Here is a 19,669-nt window from a genome sequence, read left to right as displayed (position 1 = left end):
GCGCTCGAGCCCCATCCATTCCAACGAGTGCCGCTCGCGTGTGTGCGTCGAGTTGGACCGGGGAATAGGAAAACTTTCGTGCAGTTTTTAATCCAACAAAAACACTCGGATTGAGGACAAGACACGAACCTATCTTGTCGCTTTGACAGTTCTGACAAATTAATTATTTATTGGTGTGCAATGGGCGTTTACGGCGTGACATCAGCGCTTTATTCCCAACAGGTAGGTGCTGGCTAGCCATTACAATACCAGTTAGCCTTTACTTTGTTTTGCTAGCTACTCATGCTAACCAGATATATCCCTCAAAACACTCAAACTTCGCCCAACACGCGACGGACTTTATGTGTTCGCTCGTTAAAATTAAGTTCGACACTTTTAAAGTGTAAGTTATATAAATAGACTCGGTTGTGTTTGAGTACACGACATCAATTCACAGCAGAAAGTTTCCAGCGCTGTTAGCCGCACACACACACACACACACTGACCACACTACATCAAACCTCTCCGCTAACAACCCGATTATACTCTCTGTCTAGGGTTATCATTTTATTTTAGCAAGATTAAGCTTGTTTAATTAGCTCGTGTGCGTGATACCTCACAGTTTGATACCGCTGAGATTTTAATTAAGAAAATGTGAGGCGCATGTAAGCATGTGGCACACGGGAAAGAATCCCGTTTGGCTGGAATAAGTGATTTTAGGGTGTTTCTATTGGTTAATTTACCACGGTTAACGGGGTTACTTTAAAGCAACTGTCAAAAAAAAAGAAAAGAAACCAAAACAAATCGGATGTCGCGACAGAACGTCTTTAGATAGATGTGTAGAAAATGTGAATTGATTACAGATATTCATGTAATTTTCGCTCTGAATATTAAACACTAAAGAAAAAAAAATATATAGTAAAAGGTGTTTATAAAAATATAAGCATTAAATTGAAGTGCTATAGTATGATAATGGTAAATGGTGTATATATATATATATATATATATATATATATATATATATATATATATATATATTCTTTTTTTTAGTAAATAAATGTGTAATGTGTGTTTGGGTGTTTTTTTTTTATTTGCTCCTCCAGGGTCTTTTATCCAAACATGTGGAAAACCAAATCCAGCTGGATATTGAAGTGTGATCTTGGAGCTGATATGAGGAGATTTCTCTAGATGTGGGCTGCAGCGGTGAAATGATGGCGACACATTGGAGGGATTCAGGTGATGAGGAAGAGCTGAATTATGTCGGCGCATCTCTGCACTGCGAGGTGAGGCCCGTGGTTTATCCTCCTGGTTTCTTATTGAAGAAAAATCCTTGCTGGAGGGTCATAATGGTGATGGATCATCATAATCCTTTGGTTTACCAGCCCAGATCTGCCACTGGGAATATAGGGATTTAAAAACTAAATGAAAAATATTATTTTTATAAAAAATTATGTAAGTTTGAATTCAGTACACCATTTAAGATGAGCTGATATCTTTTGCTGAACTTGTCACAAATACAGAAGTAGGATTTATTTTTTTGTTGGAGACATATTTCACACTTGTATTGGAGCGTGTAGCAAGTGTTTGGAGTAGAAAAACTTTATGAAACTGGAGTTTCATAGGCATAAAAGCTAGAAGACCCGTGTTATGCAGAAGATGCTTTTATTTAATAGACAGTTTGTCTTTGATTTGAACTCCATCAGCGAGTGTACATTATTTTAAGTGAGTGTGACTTCACTTTAGTCATATAGTGAGTACAGGAAAAACACTATTAAAAGGTCATTAACCTTAGTGAAAAACACCCTCTCATTCATCAGAATTTTGTCATATTTCTTTTAGAATTTTTTTTTTATACTTCTGTTTCCCTTTTGTGAGATCATGGACCCTGTTCTTTCTAGGGGATTTCAGAAAAAATTGGTCAGTTTTAAAATTAAAAGGATAAATCTGATGCACATTGTGGGAGCAAAATAAAGAGTTCTTCCAACCCCCAAATTGAACAAAGTAAATATTCAATGACTTGTGCCTGGACTTCAAAGCTGAAGCTCTTTTTAAATGTGATAGTGTGTCAGTGCACATCATTCACATTAGTGTTTTTAGCAATTCAAACAATTTGAATGTAATAAAAAATAATAACAGTACTAATGATTTTTAAGTATTATTACCACTATTTTATAGTTATAATGGCATTTTTCTAACTTTATTAAATGTATGTCTTCTATTATATCTATTTATAAGCTTTTTAACATTTCTAATCAAAACAACAGAATAAAAGAAAGTAGAATAAGAATAAGTTACCAATCAAATAAAATCGGTATGCAAAAAATAAATTTGTACTACAGAGATGGCACAGAAGAACACAAAAAAGGTTGTATATGTATTTTCAGATGTTTAATAAGGCTCAGTGGTCACATGAGTACAATTAAATTCATGAATTCATGTTGAGGTTTTTTAAATATACAAATTTGAATATAGAAATATGAAATGATTTAAATAACAGAAAATATACTTTAAAAATGAAACTAAAACTGCCAGCATTCATTTAATTGATTCGTTCAGGTGGCTGATTCATTCAGGAACGAAGAACGTGACTGTAGTTATGAATGGGTTATTGAATCATTGACTCAGTAGATATGCTTAAAAATGCAGTTTATTCATAAACTAAATGCTGTGTTTGAATGGAGATGCACAGTGGCTCAGCTGTTCTCTGTTTTAAACTATTTTCATTGACGAAATAGAGCAAAAATAGAGCAAATATAATGCCTAGTTCTGGGTCATTTCGGCGGAAACGCGACCTAAGTCTCTCAATATTAACTTCTTGATTAACGAACTGTTGTATTAAATCAATATCACATTTGCAAACTCCCTTAATAATCATTCAAAACTGTCACATAATCTCACAAACCTCCATTATAATCAACAAAGCTGCACAATGAATCTCTTATTCACACTGGCTTAACTGTGTTTGTTATAATGAGAGGATATGTCTGTGATACATTACTCAATGCTGCAAAAACGCATTGGAAGTAGGCTACGTTAGAAACCTCTGAAGCTCCCTCATCGCAAACAAATATGCTGATTGGGTCAATCGCACAGGTGCTCCTAAATATATTTTATAGATGCATGCAGTAGTTTCCAGTCGCAAATGCGACTGAAATGGTTGCACTGTAGACCCCTGTTTTATATTATTATGAGATATGCAGGTTAAATATATTTTTGGGTTCATTATGAAACTGTCCACCAAAGTGGAATTAATGGGAAACACTGAGTTCAATTGGAAGAATCCTAGCAGTAACATGTTGTTTAGGTCATAAGATTGAATTGAGTTGTGCTGTTGTGTGGCCTGTTGTTGTTGGACAAGCTGTGCTGCTTCCTCAACCAGATCTGCTCATTATTCCTGAATGCCAGCTGTGAAAGTAATGCCTTACCTCTTCTCTCAACCTTTTCAGAGTTCGCTTATGTGCTATTATCCATGCATTGCAGTAGCTAATTAGTTTGATGGATGTATCACTGAGGTTTTGTTTATAGCCAAGTGTGCTGAACCTGTTTTCTGATGTGGTGAGTTTGCATGTCAAAAGTCTTTTTAAGTCCAGACTGGTGTTTGTCTAGAAGGTTTATCTTAAGCTAACGTTTTGACTCTTGATAAACTCTGTTGTTGTTCTGCAAACAAGACCCACATGATGCATGTGCATTTCGGCATGAACCAGGCTGGATTTTTCCACACTTTTTCACAGCCTGGAGTTTATTTGCTGTCTGAAATCCCTTTGTAGTTCAAGGGAAACATGAAGGACTGTAATCATAAGAGTGTGCTGCAGAAGAAATGAAGTTCTTTGGATGCTCTTGAAGGAAATTCCCTGGCAGGCGAGGAGCATCCGTTTATCTGTGCGCAAGCTGTGGGGGAAGCTTTTCTAAACCGTCTGAACCACACAGTCAGATCGCAGCGCAGCTACAACACAAACAGCTGGTGTCAAACCTCTTTCTTTAAACACATGGTCAATGTGGAGACCATCTGAATGCTGACGCTGTCAAATAATAAGTGCAATATTTATTTTGCTGTGTAGTTGGGTATTAACTTATGGCTTTCAGCATGGATTGTGCCGACTTGGCCTTGAATAGTAAGCTTTGTTTAGTGTTTTTTTTTTTGTAAGTTTTAGTAATACTGATCCTCTTTTGTCTTGCTCTCAGTTTGAGCAGTCAGGCATGGTCTGGATCTTTTCCTGCAGGCGTGAATGTGGTCAGTGATTTGGTTTCGTTTTTCATTTTGGTTTGTATTGCTCAAATAAGCAGATACGCGGGTGCTAGTGTTTTACGTTGGGTATCGCTGTCCTGCTGTGATATTAGTTCACTCCCATGAATCAACATTTTTGTGCTCAGCCTGCCGAATCTTTCTACTGGCCTTATGAATGAAGACCTTTGTATAAACCCCTGTCCACATTCATGGCAGGTTGAAGGTCATCTATTTATAGCATCTGCCAATTTGTGCTCATATCAGCCCTCCCCTTTAATCTAATATTCAGCACTGTATCTGTTTTTCTGCTGAAATAGAGGGACAGGATGTGAGTGATGAGGAAGGGAAACCTGTTGCCTGCATGTTGATTAGATGGGCCAAAGATTTAATGTGTGAATGGGAAGATTTAAGTCTGTTGTTTAGCTTAGTGCTTGTTTTGCATGGCTAAAATGTGGTACTCTGTTAACACTGGTTTTGAATAGTAACTTTGTTCCTGTTTAGTTTGTTACACAAGTGACTCATTTTATATTAACAATCCTTGGTGTAAATAATAATAGGTCATTGTGATTGGCCTGCAGTGCTCCATTACTCATTTTCAGAGTTTTAAAGCTCCTCATCATCCACAATGCATCGTGATGTGGACGATTCTGCATTGATGCAGTAATAGACCATAATCCATTATAGCCTATGACATCATTTACATAAGCACTTATAACATTAGTTTTAAATGACTGAGGACATTGGGGAAGGATTTGCATATCCTTAGTACCACTGACAAACATATAATCTTGTAAAATGTGTGGCAAGTACTGCCGCTCCATAGTATAAACAGTGTGTGCGATCACGAATCTCGAAAGTGATAGTGAAAGCGATTGTGCATTCAAAAAGGGGCGCTGGGGCTGGCATCATGATGTCTATCAGCCATCGGCGATGGACGATGGCAACGTCTAACAGCCCAACCCTAAGTCACACCTCTACACATTATGCATTGAGCTGCTCAAGCTCTGGAATATCGCAGGATTGTGACTCTTGTACTGTGCATTTTAATGCGATAGTTCAGACAAATATATTGTCATCATTTACTGACCCTCATGTTGTTCCAAACCTGTATGACTGACTTGAATAAAAAAATTATAATTGACAATAGAGCAGCTTGGAGACTCTTCAAAGAAAGTATATTGTGACCAGGGATGGTCAAACTCAAAAAAATACAAAAAAGCGTTTTGGGATGTTGTCTTCAAGTTGAAAAATGTGCATATGTGGATGAGGTTTAAGTGGTTTGCAGTGAATCTCGCTCTGTTTCACGTACACATGTGGCAAGGCTTCAGTAAATTGGACTGTTGTTTTGGAAACTGAGTCTGTTGTCATGATATAGTTTTTATTGTGTGGAAAACAATCTTCAGCCAGGAGGTTCATTAAAACTTCTCTTGTTGTGTTCCATGGAACAATGAAAGTCATACAGGTTTGGAATAACAAAAATGTGAGTAAATGTTGACAGAATGTTTGATTTTGGAACTGTGGAAATCCCCGTCTCTTCCCAAATGAGAATATACTGGACACGGGGAATACCTTTTTGTGAAAAAGTAATGTTGAGTCTTTCTGCATTTCTAGAATTGTCTTATTTTGAATAGATGGTTCAGTACTTAATCTCACTCGTACAAAAATATTTTTATTAATAGGCATCATCCTGTTGTTTTTGAATGTTAAGACCATTTCCTTGTGAAATGCATTTTTGAGTAGATTAATGATTTGGGTTGAGGCGGAGCTGGTCTCTAACTCATTTTGTGTGTTTATAAATTCCGTTTTGGTGCTTCAGGCATTTCTTGATTTTCTGGTTGACCACAGTTTCCTCATTGAATAAAACGACACTGGAGGGCTTGACTAATGCTTCCTCCTACTACAGTGTTGGATAAACAACTAATTTGAAAGTGTTTATTAGTGTAAAAGTTTAATTGATTAAAATTTATTTAACCATAATTTGGATTAAAGGGTTAGCTAAACCAAATGAACATTGTGTCCAATTACTCACCCTCATGTTGTTCCAAAATTTTTGTTTTTGAAGAATGTTGGTAGCCAAACAGTTTGTGTCCTTTGACTTTTATATTATGGACATAAAACATTGAGAACTTTTTTTTAATGTTTTTCTGAAGAAAATTAACCGTTAACCGTATTAAGGCTGTTTCACACTGAGTGAGTTGTGAGTTGAATTGCTGACGGGGTTAAAATATAAATTTTTTGGAAGGGTTGCCTTGGTAAAATTCGCATATTAGGGGCTAAATATCACGTTATTTGTATTGGGGTTGCTTCAAACCGCTGACATGAAAAACAATCGCTGACTTGGCAACACTGGTTCAGGTGGAGCGGCAGTTACTACACAGAGCTGTAGTCTGCCGACAACTAACACAAAATCGTTTTCAAAATCGACAAAGAATCGCCTACGATTTTAACATCGATTTTGTGTAGATTGTCAGTGAATTACGGCTCGGTGTAGTAAATGCCAACTAGGGATGGGACGGTATGAAAATTTAATATCACGATTATAGTGACTAAAATTATCACGATTATCAATATTATCACGGTTTTGTTGAAACGAGATGAAAGTGTTCAAAAATAGTTGATGCTCACACTGAAAACATTTCAGCAAGTTTTATATTTAATAATCAACAAACAACTAATAAAACAAGCAACTCTATGCACTTAATTTAAAGAAAGATTAAATTCTGTGGCATTTCCTTCCTTACAATGAAAAGTGTAGAAGCATAGAAAAGCATAGAAAAGTCACTGACTTTCGCCATTCCTTCTCGAAAAAAAAACAAAAAAAACATTGTGCGCTGCGCTTGCGTCAGACTGTTGCTGGCTGGACATGATTTAATAGTGAGTTATTAAAACCGCGATAATCAAACACGGTTTTAATGATAATTCATTTTTAAACGATATTACTAACCTTCAGCACATTTTATCACGGTTATCAATAAAACCGGTTATCGTCCCATCCCTAATGCCAACCAGTTTTGCCAAGTCTGTGGTTGTATTGTATTGTGTCTGTAACTTATATTGTAACCCCGGGAAGCAATTTTTATCGGGGAACCTCCTGGAAGCGCGATTGGACTAGTTTTGGACTAGTTTTGAGAAGCAACTGGGCAGGATTTGTTGTGAAAACCTGGCAACCCTGATCCGAACGCACGTGCTGGAGATATACTACTAATTATAGGAGCGCCTTTACTGATGAGATGTGCATGAAAATCACATTCGATTTTTTGCACAGCCCTACCTGCACGCTTGGTGGCACCAACAAGCAATGCATTTTTCCTCCGATATATATCTCGTATATCAGGGTTTCTGATTTTACTTATTATAATCAGTGATCCTGTCTACACAGGATATGGCGCAGCATTAAAAAATCCCAGACAGAAAACTGCTGACTTATTTTATTTATGACATGCTGACACAAAGTTAAAATGATTTGCAATGCTTTGTCTCGTCCAGTGTAGATGCAATGTGACCGCAAAAACATGGCAAGTGTGAAGTAAAGAAATGTGGACACTGAAAATAGATGATTCAAATGTAAATGGACTGAGCAGTTTTGAATGAGTGAGTGAGTGATACCATCTTTGCTATGGATGTTGGTTCGCAGTGAGTTCTCAGTTGTAATGTAAGTTTGCTTTAGCCTAATTTATTTTCAAGATCTGAGTTAAATATTGTTGCCTTCACTAGGGATGCACGATCATGATTTTTCATGGCAGAATCCAATACCGTTTTTTTTACAAGCAAACTGGCCGATTCCGATACCGATTTCTGTTTTTATTTTTTATAATTTTTTTTATCTTTAAGCAACAAACAAGAAAGGAGGAAAGTGTGCATAAACAAGATGTTTATTTGGTATTTAATAGGGCAAACTGGCTTTTGGCTATTGAAAACAATAACCATAACCATCTGAAATTAACGGGAGTAACTGCACAGTAAGTAGCCTACATTCAATACAAACACAGATGGTACAGACATCAGCATTTAGCTTTTGTTTTTTAATTTGGGTTGAAACTACATAGAACTGGCCTTGTAAAAGATTAACTGTAACCATGTGAAATTAAAAGGTAATAACTGCATAGTTCTACAGGTCAAACAACACAATCAACACACATTCAATAAGATGTTTCTTAATCAGCATTCAGTATTTTAGTTTTTAAATTTGGTTTAAAAAAAAAGTCTTTACCAGTGAGACTAAATAAATGTATGCTATATAAATACATTATTCCAAAATGTTAGAATCAAATAATGTTGGTGCGAATAAAACAAAGATTCAAAGTGTTTCATTCATCCAATTAAAAAAAGTAAATAAATTAGGGTAATGATTCACATCTATATTTTTTTACTTGAGCCAATGAAAAATAAATAACTTTTGGCTCAAGTAAAAAAATATAGATGTGAATCATTACCCTAGATTTTTTTAATTGATTGTAGAGCTGAAACAACGAATCGATTTAATCGATAAAAATCGATTATTAAAATAGTTGTCAACTAATTTAGTCATCGATTCGTTGCTAAATAACTTTTATTTGCCGTAAGCGGCTCATTTCGTGCATATTTCAAATCTGCGGTGACCAAAGTGTGGCAGTAATGAGCCACCGGAGGTTTTACTCAGCCAGTACAGCAGGAGAAGTAGCGAATAGCCAATAGCTGGCCTCGTTTTATGTCACGTGCTTCCCGAACAGCGTCTCTGCAGCATTTAGCGGGATGTGGGAGACTGGGAGTACTTTACTTTGAGCCTTCAAAAAAGAAGAGTAACCTGTAAACTCTGCACTACTGAACTGTTTAAGGGGACGTTCACATATCGCGTCTTTTGCGCGCTCAAGTTCGTTATTTCCAACACCGCACCGCGTTAAAAACATCTCAACTTTTTTAGAATGCTGCAAGTGCATCGCGGGTCATGTGACAAGAACTAACCAATCAGCTTCATCCTTTCCCGTAACAACGTTAAAAGCTCAGTCAAGATGAAAGGAACAGCTGATCATAGTTGTATATGGATTTCCATTTTGAAATAAATTTAGTAGCAGAGCTACTGCAAGCGATTTTTTGAGCTGCAAATCCATTTATCCTTTGCTGAAATTTCCGCGTCTTCAAGGAGAGAGCACGTCATGGTTGCTTAGCAAAGGCAGACGCCTCAGGGGCGCTTCTGCACGAGCGCTTTGGAAAGGAGGAGAAAGCGGCGCGCCTAGCGTTTTCCACGCGTTTTTAGGCACGATATGTGAACGGCCCCTAAGACTTTTATTTGTGCAGATTCTCCAGTACAATGTTGTTTGCAAATGTTTAGTCGTAAAAGCTGATAACATTGCTTTTTAACAGTTAACATTTAAAGCTTTACAAACATGTTCTGTGATCAGTTTGTAGTTTACCAGTTCAAAATTCAGTCGTGCAGCCTAATTATGACTGAATGAGAGAGGTAAATGTTTAAAGATATTTGAAATGCACTTTTTTTCTAAGTATTCACTGCTCTTTTTCACACAGCAGGTTTTTTGTGTGTGACTGTCCAATTTTTTTTTCTGGACAACCTTCTGATGGATTTTACTTTAAATTGTGAGTTCCATTCAGGTTTCATATCACTGGCACTTTATTCGAAGGATTGTTTACAATTTCACAGCAAAAGCTATAAAGCTGTTTCCCAGTAAATAATAAAATACAATGCACTGCAATTTTATTCTGTTTTATCCTTATTCTTCGTGAAAATATGTTCTGAAAGATTCCTTAATAAGCTTCGTTCGGGATGTTAAACTACTTTAGGAGCTCTAAGGACTGCCATGGTGAAAACATTATTTTAAATCTTGTGAAATTTGCTAGAGTATGGGTCAGTGTTCTGATTGCAGAAGAGTTCGACAAAGGATTACTAACATAATAAAACAACTCCAGGTATATTTTTGATTAGGATATGACCGTGCAAAATGGTTAAAATCTCTTAATCTATGCTGAAGGATAAAGACCAATTATTAATAATTTACTTTGGGGGGGGGGGGGGGGAAACTAAAATATAAGTACATAAACCGATTAATCGATTAATCGTAAAAATAATCGACAGATTAATCGATTATAAAAATAATCGTTAGTTGCAGCCCTAATTGATTGAATGAAACACTTTTTTTTCAGTGTGCTACAGCAGTTGATTTTAAAATCTAATTAAGTCGATGTGATTTTAAGGTAAAAAAAAAAAATCATCCTGTACAGAACTGACGTTTACTTCTGGCTTTTCAAACATGTATGCAAGTTCTACTTTACAAAAAAAAAAAAGGATTTCAGATTTCACTGTCTACATACAGATATGCTCGCGCAGCTTCAGTGGGCAGGAAAGAGACTCTTATTTTGTGCAATCGGCTGATCGCTTCCTGCTATCTGTGCCTCAGACATGTAGCTCTGCACTTCCAGTGCTGATCGGCTGCCCGTGTCCTGAGCACAGATTTCAAATACTTCCACACAACTGACATGATAGCGAATAATTACAATGTAGTCTGTGCACACGGGCGCCTTTCCTGAAAAATCGGCCGATTGCCGATCGCGTATTTTAAGCAAAAACCGTCTGGTTCCGATTTGTGGCTGGTCAACCGGTGCGTCCCTAATATATGTATTTGTTTTAGCATTCTTTGCTTTTGGATTTTTCCCATTTTTCAGCTGTTACTGATCATCATATGATTAACTCCTCGGCCAGAAGGCAAAATAGATTCTCAATTCAATAGAGAAAGACAAAATGGTTCCAGCTACTGCTTCGTGCCTTAAAAGAACAGCATGCCAGACATGATTAGTTCATTTAGAGTTTATTCATTTAGGAAGAATAAGCACTGACTCATGTAATGACAAAAAATACATTATAGAAAAGTATACTGTGTAAAAAGTATACTATTACTATATTTTACTACAGTTTAGTGTGAGCCTATTAGACATTCTAGTTAGAATTTTCTTAGCGGTTGTCATTGCTGATGTCACCCAGTCTCTTGTTTCAAGCCTATAGGTGCTGCTTGTATTCATGCTTGTCCTCTCAATGCACCTCTTGAGCGACGTGTCCAGCTGAACACACTGCTATCATGACATGACTATAATGCTAAATTTCTGGAAGGACAGGAGCCTGGAGAATGAGCCTGTGGAATTTATAGCTTATCTAGCTGTTGCTTTCTAATAACTGAACCACCAACCACCCTCCAAACACCTCCAGGAGTGCAACACATTGCCCAGGTGCATCTGCACTCATCATGAATTATTTACAGGCTTATTGCATACCTGAAAGAACTGCTGCTCCTTACTCATCCAGAACAAAAGGATGTTGTGTATGTAGAGTATCACAGATATGAGCAGATTGAGCACTATTGGTGCTTAGCTTTTGTCAAAAGGTGTGTCTGTACAATGTGGTTTGACATAACTGGCATTTTATGCTACAGCTGTTCATCAGTCTGTGTATATATCTAATATGCGCCAACGTAATAAATGTTATCATTAATTACATAATGCAAAAAAAAAAAAAATTGATTTGCATGAGAGCAAGCTAGGGATGGGTACCGAAACCCGGTATTAAACTGGCCCCGGGGTTAAATTATGAAAGACCATAGTATCAGTAAGATATGGCGCTATCGTTTCTGCTTTTGGTACTGGAAAGCAGTATTTTCTCAGTTTAAACATTTGATAGGTCATCTATGTTGTATTCTGAATAAAATATTGAAATTTGAAACTTCCACATCATTGTATTCAGTTTTTATTCACAATTTGTAGTGTCCCAACTTTTTTGGAATCGGGTTTGTATTTCTTCATCAAATAACTTATAAATTTATTTTAAAATAACCGCATGATTGAATCACCACACCTTCTCACTTTCCCTTTCAAAATGGCTTCGAATCATATTGCATCTGTGCTATAAGCGAGCTGCACAGTGCACAGTTGACACAGTAGTCACTTGCACAATTGAGTAGGGCTGGCAAAATGGCTGAAAAACTAAATTAGAATTTTGTACTTAAATATTATCGAAAGTCAAATTATATTCTAATTTAAAAGGCATAATTTCAGAAGAAAAACTTCTGGATTCCCTCCTGAGGCCACAAGAGGGTGCATCAAACAAAATATTACTAATGCATGTTATTCAAAGTAGGGCTGGGTATCAGTTTCAATTTCGATGCGATTTTCGATTCGATTCTTGGTTCGAATCTCTTTTTTTTTTTTTTTTTTTTTTTTTTACATTCAGTGAATATAGTTTTAATATTGCTATTGCTAATGCTAGTGATATTTCAAAAAAATGAACCGTAAACATCAGGTTACAAATTTATAAGAAGAAATTAGGAGTCACAGGCCTGTATTTTAAACATATTCTTTTTTTGTTGTATAGGGTCTTTTTTAAACAATAATAGGGCCATATAAAATGCTCTTCTTAGTTTTTCTGGTAATCAGATGAAGGCATAAAACATTAATTTAATTTATCCTAATCAAATGAAAACCCCTTTTATTTTTTTGGCAAAAAAAGTGCTGCACAACAGAGATTTACTGTTAAAATGAAAAAGAAAACGTGATTAGGGTCGAGCATATGGAATGTAGAATAATCTACAGCTACCAGAAAAGTCTGTAAGCAAATAACAACTTCAGTTTCACATCAAGCTTTCATCTGGCTTTAGAAGATTTGGAATATAGAGGACAAGCTTCTTGAACTGTTTATGAATTTTAGTGCTTCTGCCCTGTTCATTTTGTGTTAGTCATCAATGAGTAACATGTATTTTTATACTATCAACTTGATACGGTCACGATTAAATATACTCAGGGATTCCCCAAACAGGATATGAGCACTGTTACCATTGGAGAGGAAAACACAGGCCTGCCAAGCATTGTGGTTTGTGGGCAGTAGTGCCACTTTTAGTTATCCTGTATTCATCTGTCAGCAGTGCCTGTGAGCGGGACTGGTGGTTTGGGTGGTCTTCTGGAGTTCTAACCACATTATAAATTTAGATGATCCACATCGAATTAAGGACAGTCAACTTCGCCCTCTCAAAGTGTAATCGTGTTACAAGTGTTACCAGTGCCGGAATCATGCTGCCAACCTTCGAAGCCTTGAATTTGGAGTTCCTCATCTACTTGTCATTAGAAACGCTATACTCTCATAATTTGGATGCTTTACCTTCATGAGCTGCAATGCCCTAGTTGACAGTTGGTGTAAATATTACACTTGCGAAATGAGTGAGTGGTTGCCTCAACTTTTAAATGGAAAGAGCACAGACAAAACCTTAGTTTGTTTCTATGAAGATATTTACTTTATTTGTTACTTATTTGATTTGGAGTTTGTTTTAAAATTGTAATTTAGTTTTGTTATATTTCAATTTCAAAAAGAAACATGCAGCAATAGCCTAATAAAAGGACACATTTTACTGTGTAATGTCTTCAATCTCATTTTGTGAGAATCGTGAGGATCTGGAGACTCCAGTAGCTTTAAACACCTGTCTGCTGCTCAGCAGTGACTTTTTTTAACAGCTGGCATTACAATACAGTTCATTTGTTTGACAGACACTTTACTTAATAAATCTTAATAAAAGGATCGAAGGATTTCTTCAGAAAGATCGTTCTTCCTCACCATATTTCCTGAGAACTGTGACTTGCTTAAAGGTGCTCTAAGCGATGCCTGGAGTCGTAACTTCTTGTTGACGTTCAAATTGTTGTCAAACAAAACGGAGGCTAGCTAGACCCTCCCTCCTCCTCATCTGTGCACTAACCCCCCAAACCCCACCCCCAGATCTTTCTTGTCGGTTATTGGCTGAAGCAGTTTATGTTTTGTGGTGTGGGTGAGCCCAGTTTGTTTTTCTTGTTGTTTGTGGAGCCTGTGGTGTCTAGAGAGACCCCGTTTTTTTACAGTGTGTTCAGGGGACAAGCAGCTAGCGGATAGTGAGGAGATGTTTGCTGGATGTGACAAAAAATGTTTTGGCCTAAAAAATGTGTGACATCACTTAGAGCACCTTTAATAATGTAGAACAAACTCTTTAAGTAGGGTTTTCATTAACCTAAGAAGACCTGGCAGACTATTGACCAAACCAGTCTGAGATACGAGTCAACTGAAATTATGTGAAAAACAACACAAACAAAAATCTGACTCTTTATTGTACCGAAGTGATATTGATATAATTTGGAACATGGTGTAGATATAAGAAACACATTATTCAATGCTTTTTACTTTTGCATTTACTTCTAGATTTATATATTAAGTTGCACAAGCAAGTGGTAAAACATTTATACTACTTTTCTTCGAGAATGATTTTCAGATCCTCAGTACAACTGACAAACATATAATCTTGTAAAATGTGTGCTTCATAGTAGAAATAGAGTATGTGGCGTGCTATCGCGAATCTCGAAACAAATGTGATCATGGATTCAAAAAGGGGAGTGGGGGGTCACGACATTGTGACCAGCAGAACATTATGATGCTGCTGTCTAAAACATCCTGCATTCATCTTTACTTCTTCTCCACAGTTCAAATATGAGTGGACTGTTCTGGAAATAATCACAGTTCTTGACAGAAACCGGCTCCACAAGTTCATGCAGGCTCTCAGATTTCATGTGCACTCAGTGTGTTTCACACTTATTAACTCATTCCTCAAAGACTAGGAATCAGAATTTGGCACCCTGCAAACATATTCCAGCCACTCAAGGAACGTTAAGCCTACTTGTGTAGTAGACCAAAATAGACCAAAGCCCCATATCCCGCTACACATCACTGTTGAGTCAATGTTCTCTAGCACACACCTGATAAAATTAGGATGCTTCTTCTACTTCTCTCCAGCAGTGAGCTCATCAAACAGTCATGAGAGGGATAATGCATTTGCAGCCCCCCTTTCCACTGCAAACTTCTTGCAGTTTTGCACATGGGACTGCAGATGAACTTTTGGGCAACGTTGCTTGTTTCTTTAAACTAGCTAAAGTTCACTTCATGTTGGAAAAGAAGGGGTATAATGAAACATAAAAATGATGGTTCAATTCGTACCTTGGATTGAAAACACAGTACAGTATGTTTTCGTAGGAGAAGAGGGACCTTTTCTTTTTTTCAGTTTCTATTTAATTAAATGGTCCTTTATGAAAAAGTATGTAGTTCTGGCTTTAAATAAAAAAAAAGAAAAGAAGAAAAGAAAAACTGTATAATACTGCAACCTGCTGCAAAACACTATTCACTTTTGTGATTTGGTATTGTAAATATATTGCACTTTTTTACATGCAAATTGAAGAAAAATGTATATTTTATATAGTCAAAACAATGGAACTCTCTTAAAAAGTACACAATAACTGAGATTTACAGCCATTAAAATATTGCACAGATGTAATGCGCTACGCATGATATCTCTTCCCTTTTTTATGCGGAGTGCTCCGCGCTGTGACTCAGTGTTGCTTCAAGCGCACCATTCTACGTACGGGATGCGCATAAGCACTTTTAGCAGCTCTGTATTGGAGCCATACCCTTTTATATTTTACTTTTGCGCAATGAAAGATTATTAATAGTCTTTTTTGTTCTGTTCTATCATATGTTGCTGCCTTCATTACTGAGCTATGGATTTAAAAGAAATGTCTATTAATTTTAATATATATATATATATATATATATATATATATATATATATATATATATATATACAAATCATTCTGTTTTTGCTTCAAATTTCAAAATTATACAATCTAATTTACTGCTCATGTTGCATGTAAGCAGCATCATTGTTTGGATCATGATTAAAATGCATTGGTTGCCTCTAATTTCAAATGGAAAGAGCACAGACAAAGCCTTATTTTGTTTAGATGAAGAGATTTATTTTATTTGTGTTAATTAGTTATTTGATTTGGCACTTGTTTTGGGCTTTATTCTATCAAGATATTTCAAGAATATTTGCGATAATGATATTTATGACAATATGGAAAAAAACAAACATGGAACTATGTTTTATTGGTGATCGCAGCTGGCAGGCAGCAGCATTTATTAGTGCAAACAAAATAAAGGGCATTTTCAATCCTTTTCCAATGAGCTTCTGTCATCAATGACAGACTACTTAATTTGAAATTTCATAAGGAAGCAGATCGATCTGTGTACAGGGCTGTCGCTGGGGTTTGCGGGGCTCCGGTGTAGGTTTTACTGGTGGTCCCTGTTTGAAATTAAATGTTATTAAATGTGGTATTTTCACATGCTTTCAGATGGAGCAGCATGTACTAAGCAGAGCCATAGTTCACCGAGAAGCTACACAAACAGCTGTCATTATCGCAAACATTTCTTTGATTTCATAGTGCAAAATAAAATCGTCTGCATTTTTTTTCCAGAACTTGACAGTGAACTACAGATTTATGTAGTAAATGCTGCTCTATCTGAAAGCATCAACACTTCAATTAAACGTGCAGCCCTACTGTTAAACCACAACAGTAATACATTGTTAATATTAATTACTGTTATTATTATGTTTGTGTTTTTATTTTTAGATTCTAATAGTTATTGTGGCAAAAAAAAAAAAAAATCAATATTGGTTGTAAGACACTTCAAAATAAATCAGTTGGCCCCTACTTCATGCAACAGAGTCACAATCGTAAACCGTTTCACTTCACATTACCAGTAGTGGAGATTCAGATGCCAGATTGTGTTGATGGAGAAGGAATATTTGATGTCTCACACCTAGGGCTGCAACTAACGATTATTTTGATAATCGATTAATCTGTCGATTATTTTTACGATTAATCGATTAATCGGTTTATGTACTTATATTTTAGTTTTTTCAATTTTTTCCCCAAGTAAATTATTAATAAATGGTCTTTATCCTTCAGCATAGATTTTTAAGAGATTTTAACCATTTTGCACTGTCATATCCTAATCAAAAATATACCTGGAGTTGTTTTATTGTGTTAGTAATCCTTTGTCGAACTCTTCTGCAATCAGAACACTGACCCATACTCTAGCAAATTTCACAAGGAGATTTAAAATAATGTTTTCACCATGGCAGTCCTTAGAGCTCCTAAAGTAGTTTAACATCCCGAATGAAGCTTAAGGAATCTTTCAGAACATATTTTCACGAAGAGTAAGGATAAAACAGAATAAAATTGCAGTGCATTGTATTTTATTATTTACTGGGAAACAGCTTTATAGCTTTTGCTGTGAAATTGTAAACAATCCTTCGAATAAAGTGCTAATGGCATGAAACCTGAATGGAACTCACAATTTAAAGTAAAATCCATCAGAAGGTTGTCCAGAAAAAAAAATTGGACAGTCACACACAAAAAACCTGCTGTGTGAAAAAGAGCAGTGAATACTTAGAAAAAAAGTGCATTTCTCATGAACTGGTAAACGACAAACTGATCACAGAACATGTTTGTAAAGCTTTAAATGTTAACTGTTAAAAAGCAATGTTATCAGCTTTTACGACTAAACATTTGCAAACAACATTGTAGTGGAGAATCTGCACAAATAAAAGTCTTAGGGGCCGTTCACATATCGTGCCTAAAAACGCGTGGAAAACGCTAGGCGCGCCGCTTTCTCCTCCTTTCCAAAGCGCTCGTGCAGAAGCGCCCCTGAGGCGTCTGCCTTTGCTAAGCAACCATGACGTGCTCTCTCCTTGAAGACGCGGAAATTTCAGCAAAGGATAAATGGATTTGCAGCTCAAAAAATCGCTTGCAGTAGCTCTGCTACTAAATTTATTTCAAAATGGAAATCCATATACAACTATGATCAGCTGTTCCTTTCATCTTGACTGAGCTTTTAACGTTGTTACGGGAAAGGATGAAGCTGATTGGTTAGTTCTTGTCACATGACCCGCGATGCGCTTGCAGCATTCTGAAAAGTTGAGATGTTTTTAACTCGGTGCGGTGTTGGAAATAACAAACTTGAGCGCGCAAAAGACGCGATATGTGAACGTCCCCTTAAACAGTTCAGTAGTGCAGAGTTTACAGGTTACTCTTCTTTTTTGAAGGCTCAAAGTAAAGTACTCCCAGTCTCCCACATCCCGCTAAATGCTGCAGAGACGCTGTTCGGGAAGCACGTGACATAAAACAAGGCCAGCTATTGGCTATTCGCTACTTCTCCTGCTGTACTGGCTGAGTAAAACCTCCGGTGGCTCATTACTGCCACACTTTGGTCACCGCAGATTTGAAATATGCACGAAATGAGCCACTTACGGCAAATAAAAGTTATTTAGCAACGAATCGATGACTAAATTAGTTGACAACTATTTTAATAATCGATTTTTATCGATTAAATCGATTCGTTGTTTCAGCTCTACTCACACCTCTGCTGGAGGAAGTTTGACAGTAAAGGGTAGGGTGTGACTAGGTAGGTGTGAGGCTATAAATACTCCATAAACAGGAGTGTATGTCGGAGGCAGGATGCCCACTCTTGAATGGTAAGACACGAAGAGCCAGAGGAAGGCAAGCTCAAGGCCTTAGACATCATCATGAGCTAATTACCACAAAAAAGTTGTTTGTGGAAGTTGAGATTTACATTGTTAATGCCAGCAAGACTCTGGGGGGACTGGTGTGGTGTCTGTTATCCTTAAATGTGCTCCAGAAGGAAATGAACTTCAGATGAGGAATAAAACATCACCCACACCCTGTAGACATGACATCAGGCCAGTCCTGACTCAATCTTCAGTATGAAGAGGAACATGTCAAGGATGATGGTGATGTCATAGCAGATCTGATTCATCTGTGTGGTGATCCTGCTTTAGTTTGTTGACCAGGCTGTTTATTTGCAGCACGTTATGGTGTTTCTCTGGGGTGTGGTTTGTCCACTGCTTCTGCTTGTGAAAGCCAGCAGATCTCTTGTTCAGTGCTCTCTTGCTCACAGAAGTGATTCACTGGTGTAAATGTCACTGGCAATACAGGCTACAACAGCTAGTAATGCATAGACCCAGGTGGACCCAGATTATTATTTTTTTTGCCCTGATTTTGGTGAAATAATTACTAGTGATGCACCAAAATTTTTATCTGAAAAAAATAAATAAGAATTTTGGGTTTCGGGTGAAATGGCTTTGAAATTACTCCAATTATGTATTTTAGTGGTCTTGTGTGAATTGTTGAGCCTTGTTAAAGTTAATTAAATACATATTTCCATTTTCAGAAAAACAGGTTTACACACACATAAAAAAGGAGGTGATCATTAATGCCAGCAAAAAAATATTTGAACACTGAATCCCGAGTCCTTTGGGGGACTGGTGTGTGGTGGTGGCTGTAGTATTTCAGCTAAATGAAAACTTTGATTTTGGTTTTCAGAAAAATTCATTTCAATGCATCACTAAAATTTACGGATTTTAGTCTTTCCTGTGTCACACAAGGTCCTGATTTTCTTAAGATCCCAAATCGATTTTATTTTTATACAACTTTTCATGAGCACTGCATAATATATCTTATTTATAACCCTTAAAAATGCTTTGAATATATAGAAGTAGTAATGAATGTCTTTTTAATTGTCGCTCACATAAAAAAAACATACGTTTCAGTTTACTGAAATCT

General features: G+C 36.6%; 1 protein-coding gene across 2 annotated transcripts in view; it reads left to right on the top strand.

The window, feature by feature from the left end:
- LOC132096829 (rho GTPase-activating protein 21-like) overlaps positions 1-19,669 on the top strand; it is a 68,454-nt gene continuing 48,785 nt past the window's right edge. For both annotated transcript variants that reach the window (XM_059502466.1, XM_059502467.1), the window contains exons 1-2: positions 1-222; positions 1,083-1,262. In XM_059502466.1, the coding sequence (XP_059358449.1) occupies positions 1,188-1,262 (75 nt within the window). In that variant the 5' untranslated portion in view covers positions 1-222; positions 1,083-1,187. The remainder of the gene's footprint in view (positions 223-1,082; positions 1,263-19,669) is intronic.

The sequence above is a fragment of the Carassius carassius genome, chromosome 20 (assembly GCF_963082965.1).
Source record: "Carassius carassius chromosome 20, fCarCar2.1, whole genome shotgun sequence".
NCBI classification, from domain to species: Eukaryota; Metazoa; Chordata; class Actinopteri; order Cypriniformes; family Cyprinidae; genus Carassius; species Carassius carassius.
The sequence above is the reverse complement of the archived record's forward strand: the minus strand, read 5'-3'. Positions and strand labels throughout refer to the sequence as shown.